The sequence below is a fragment of the Larimichthys crocea genome, chromosome XIII (genome assembly GCF_000972845.2).
Source record: "Larimichthys crocea isolate SSNF chromosome XIII, L_crocea_2.0, whole genome shotgun sequence".
Lineage (NCBI taxonomy): Eukaryota > Metazoa > Chordata > Actinopteri > Sciaenidae > Larimichthys > Larimichthys crocea.
The window spans coordinates 29,521,978-29,527,639 of NC_040023.1; the positions used below are offsets into that span (position 1 = coordinate 29,521,978).

General features: G+C 37.1%; 1 protein-coding gene across 1 annotated transcript in view; it reads right to left on the reverse strand.

Annotated features, from left to right (window-relative positions):
* Positions 1-2,232: 2,232 nt before the first annotated feature.
* LOC104922293 (pregnancy-specific beta-1-glycoprotein 8-like) overlaps positions 2,233-5,662 on the reverse strand; it is a 3,666-nt gene continuing 236 nt past the window's right edge. Inside the window, exons 2-5 of the mRNA XM_027287220.1 lie at positions 4,175-4,453; positions 3,499-3,768; positions 3,062-3,313; positions 2,233-2,320 (exon numbers count right to left, since the gene is read on the reverse strand). Of these exons, the coding sequence (XP_027143021.1) occupies positions 2,244-2,320; positions 3,062-3,313; positions 3,499-3,768; positions 4,175-4,453 (878 nt within the window). The 3' untranslated portion in view covers positions 2,233-2,243. The remainder of the gene's footprint in view (positions 2,321-3,061; positions 3,314-3,498; positions 3,769-4,174; positions 4,454-5,662) is intronic.

Sequence of the window (5,662 nt, forward strand, 5' to 3'; positions counted from 1 at the left end):
TCCCATGACCTTGGATGCTGTCTAGGCCAAATCGTGGGCATGGCTGACATGTGGGCCATTGCCCCCTACCAGTATCTTCAGACTATACAACCCTGGTTTCTAAAACCACACTCGCAGACTTTTACATACTAAGTTGAACTAAAAAGATTTAAATGTTCCTTGAAGCTGAAATATGTACAGTATTTCCTAACTAAATCTATTCCTGTTTTACTAAATTCAGTATCACATTTTGTCTGTGGGATTATTGCTACCACAGTTACCATTCTTCTCGCGACTGTATACATCACAAACACACAGTTCCACCTAAGAAGAGGCGACATCTTTGCAGCTTTAGGATTCTTGACTGCAGACTCGTTGCGGTTTATTTCTCATATGCAGACAGTTTGGAACGTCAGCCACGTAACAAACTCTGCATTCATTAACTGGGCCATATCATTTAGAGCTGCCAGAGGCTCTATTTTATCTCCAGGATGATTCGCTTTGTCTCCCGACCCTCTGACCTGTTTTACTGTTTTTCAGTATGTCAACAGCTGTCGCATTTAACCCCGAAAACTCTGAGTATGAAATGCATTAGTTGACATTAATTTTGTGAGCAAAAAGTTCAAACGTATCAATTCAAGTAAACCACTAAGAGGAGGATACAACATCTTTATTAAAACATCATGCGGCTTCATACCTATTTCCACAGTCAGCACGTTTTACCATAATTCTTCAAGTTAGTATTACATGTTCACTGGTTGTTACATTACAGATAAAACATTAAACATTTTGTGGGAGTATTGTATTGATGGATACTTGTTATTTATATTTATTTATCAATAAATTCAACACAAAAACTTTATTTATTTTACTTGTAAGTTTTATGCAAAACATGCAGCCTAAGTGCTTACAGAGCAAATAAAACGAAAAGAAAAAAAGTATGCATTGAAATTAACAGGACTAATGTAATTGAAATGAAATGAAAATGTTAAAAGAAATTACAACATCTAGGTAAATAAAGGACAGTGCCAAAAGAAATATAAGAGAGGGATGATCAAGTAAATAAAAGCTTTTTCTTATCAGAGAACAGAGTCGCCTCAGATTCCACAGGCAGAGTGTTCCACGATGAAGGACACAGTGGACTAGGCTGACTATTTCCTTTGTTCTATACTGTGTGAGGGGCTACGAACGCGAACAGGAAGAAAAGAAAAGCAAGCCTTCTCATTTCAGATTATTACACCTTGCTTAGAAAGTACACAAAACCTATCAAACAAAAGCAGAAATGTACTGCTTCAGTAAATATACGAATTAAATACAAACACATTCACCACCGATTAGTAAAATTTCTTTTTGATTAAAGTGTTTCAGATTTAGGTGTCTCTTTTTTCACAATAGTTTCCAACTGTGTTCTATTAGATATAATCACCTAAAAATGAATAACTTATTATGTTTTTGTTATCTTAAAATGAGTCTTTTATCTCTACACGATGTCCCAAGTCTTCTTTCAGAGTCCCATATTGACCACCATGTTTCTACAGTAGCCCCAGAACCGACAAACCAAACACACTTGTGTGAGATAGGGCCGCTGAATTTTCTTGTGCAGTTGAGTTTTTCCTGTTTTTCCACATAGGATGGAGAGGGAGACCTTGTTTGTATCTCCCCTTCACAATACAATAATGTATCACTTTTCTCTAAATCGCGAATGAATTCAAAACTTACCTTAGAACAGGAAAATCATTAAGTTTATCAGTCTAATACTCCTATTTCGGTTTCTTGCTCTAGGGAAAAAACATGGGACACTTTGATTATTCATATATTACAGTTTATATATATGTATATTATATATATTTAATGTGTGTGGTGTGGTGTGTGTGTGTGTGTGTGTGTGTGTGTGGTGTGTGTGTGGTGTGTGTGTGGTGTGTTGTCTAAATGGTGGGATAAGATTAGATCAGATATACTAACCTCGATTCGTAGTAGAAAAAAGGCGGGCTTGTTGTTACTTTTCTTCTACTATGAAAAAATAAAACATTCATTCCAAAAACTAATGTTGTGTTCTGGGTCCTTTTTTGACCGCGGTACTCCTCTCAGTCTTGGGAATCAGTTCCTCTGAGTGTGTTTTTGCGTTCAAACATTACTCGCTGTCAACACATTTATTCATTAATTGTTATTGTGTCATATTATTAAAAATGCTTCCCTAGTTAAAACATTAATTATTTTTCCACTTACTTTTTTTCTATTAAATGTATTACCTCACAGCAGCCGCCTCACAGAATGACCAAACATGCGATTACTATTCCAGCGATGCAGCCAGCTGAACAGCTTGATGGTTTGTCTGGGAGGGCTTAAAGACACATAAGCCCATTTAGAAGTCTTGAGGAATCACTGCTATGTACTACTGCTGCAGTGTGAAATAAATTATGTCATTTTGCCAGCGTAGGGCTGATGACTACAAGTTTGAAAATGAAAAGAATGAGAGGATGTGGTGTTAAAAAATGTGAAGTTAGTAGATCTCTGTAATAAACTTAACGAATAAACTCAATGTGCTTCCACTACACAGTAGTGTACAGTAGTAGTAGCAGGTTTATGCATTCAGTATTAATAAAGCCAACTTGTTTGCCCAAACCCAACAGTGAAAATGAATGCAGTCATTTTGGGTTAATTAATACTATTACATAAATTACTTTACATTAAATGTATTAGTTAATTCATATTAAAACTATGTCATTCAAAAGGATGACATTTTCTATGCAACTGAAATGCATAAGTGGCCTAAAAAAATGTTTTGAGTGTAAGCACTTATTTTCAAAAACATCGTCCATCAGTCCCAAAATATTGAACTGTAAAACTGCAAAGAATTTGACTTTAAATACTTAAATTACTTAAATAAATTTGACTAGTTCATAGCTGAGTATAGTTTGTTGTTTAATATGCTTCATGTATCTGACACATTTGATTAGTGGAATGGATTTGTAACAAAAATCTTTGGAAGCCTGCTACTTTTCAAATGATTAAATGTAGAATACTGTGAGTTAATAACAATATCCAGTATCAACAACATCTGCAATCAACACCATCTTGGTACCTGTTACAGTCAGTCCATGCACTGCACTTGATGTTTTCCCAGTTATGATATTCCTGGCTTCACAGGTGTATTGGCCACTGTCAGAAAGTTTAGTGATGACTTTAATGAACACAGCAGAATTGCGTATCTCTGTCCCATTCAGGTTCCAGGTGTAACTTGCAGCTGGTGTGGACTCAGCAGAGCAGATTAATGTTAAGGTCTGATTAAGACGTATCTCACTTGGACCTGCGGTTTGAACATTTTCTGGCCCATCTGAAAAGCAGACAATGCAAATAATAAGGCATATAACAAAGAATATTAAGCTTGTTCAAAAAGTCATTTGAAGTATAAAATCCTGTGTTAAAGGGTCAAGAAACAAAACATTTCAGTAGTACACAGTTATTTATGGCACTCATTAGTTTAAACAAATGATATAGACTGTACAGTTTGTTACCTACAGATAACAGTCATGATGTATTTAGCTGTATCGCTGCTGACAGGGTTGCTGATTTCACAGGAATATTCTCCATTGTCTGTTTTCTTTAGAGGTTGGAAGGACAGCACTCTGTTGTTGTCGTAAAATTTAATGTGGTCAGGCAGCACATATGAGTCACCCTTCTTCCACTTTCTGTTAACGACAGAGCCGGCAGCCTCACAGGTTAAGTTGAAGGACGTCCCCTCAATCGGCTGAGTTGATGTTGATGTGACAGAAGCACTTGATATTCTCCCTGTTGGGAAAAAGATCATGGATTTTGTGTGAAAAATGTAACTTGCAGTAATTCTTTTTTGGCCACTTGGAGTTAGGTGAAACAATGTAAACACAGCATGGGTAACATGTTAGCAAACATCGCATATTGAGGTTCCACGTCTAGTACATACACACATATATGTGGCTCTTTAGATAATTGTGTTTGTCTGGCATATGTACATACTAATTTGCCAGCAGAAAAAAATACACCAATGTAATGTAATGTGTTAAACACTTTCTACATTAAACTGACTGTAGAAGCAAACAAACAAGAAAACAAGGCAAAGCCATTCCTTACTAAGCTGTGACAGTAATCTAAACATTGTCTTATATTTGTGTGCAGATGTTGTCAGATAAAATACTGAGCATGTAGGTTAATAACTCACCGTAGATGGAGAGGAGTATTGGCCCACTGGTGACAGAGCTTACAGGGTTGGACACATGACACCTGAATGGTCCCTGGTCATAGCGGGTCACACTGACTATAGTGAGAGTGGAGTTTCCATCAGTGAGCTGAACTCTGTCACTGGCTGTAACCTCAGAGCTGCTGTTCAACCAGAGGAAAGAGCGAGAGGATCCAGAGGAGGAGCAGGACAGACGGACAGAGCTGTTGAACTCCACCAAGTCTGTGTTACTGACAGTTACCACCACATTGGAGACTGGCTCTGTTGGTTAGAAGAGAAAAAGGGAAACAAAGAAAACAGAGCTGTTAAACTACACAAAGTCTGTGTTACTGACAGTTATTGACACATTGAACACTCTCTATGGGTAAAAAAAAAAGGTTTTGTACTTGTCACTACCTAATATTGACCCCTAATTGACGGTTTGTATGACCTCTTGAGACTAAAAAGAAATAAAGAAGAATTTAGTTAGTATAGTAGATAAAGATAATGAAAAATTCTACTCTTGAGCTATTGAATTCAGACTTGAGAAATCAAGACATCCAGGATGAGGCTGGAGACCTGATGGTGAGATTTGACTCAATTTTGAATAAATTGTCATTTAGCTTGACTATATTGACCTCAACAAAATCTCATAGCAATAAATCCAAAAAGACAGTAGCAGGGAGGCAGAACATAAACACACCTGCTGACTCTCATGTCCTTCTTCATTATTCATTGCAGTTTGTCTGATTCATGTCTGTAGAGTTTCATGGTCTGTAAGTTGTACTGATGGTGGTCCTTTTCTAACACTGTGCAATTTTTCTATCAGATGATACAGTGTATATACAGTATGGTTGTTAGTATACACATCAAAGAATGTGTTTCTGCCTCATTAAGAAAATTAATAAAATGGGGCGGCCTTTAGCTCAGTTGGAGCAGCCACCCCATGTGCGAAGGTTCAGTCCTTGCTGCGGGTGCCCAGGGTTTGAATCCGACCTGTGGCTCTTTCCCACATGTCATTCCTCATCTTTGTCTCCCCACATCCCTGTCACTCTTCGGCTGTCTCTATCAAAATAAAGCTTGAAAAGGCCAAAAAAATAATCTTAAGAAAATAAATCTGAGGGTCTGAACAATGTTTTCCCATAGTATTATGTATGTATGTATCTGTTTTACTTTATGTTGTCACAGCTACTTCAAGCTTTTGCGACACCTGAAACATTTGTCTCAGTTATTATTATTATGTTGTTATTATATACTGTAATAATATAACCACTAAGTACAGAAACACAATTATTTATTTCTTGCTCAACTGCTATGCATGATCTCCATTCATGTTAAAACTGGTACTTCACAAAAGGTAGGACTCAGAAGCACGACTCGAAAACAGTTCAGGGTTGAAACGCAATCCGTTTACTGGTCAAAAGGAAGGTTCGGTACACGGTAATCAAATCCGATCAGGCAAACAAATCCAAAAAGGGCTAGGCAAAGGCA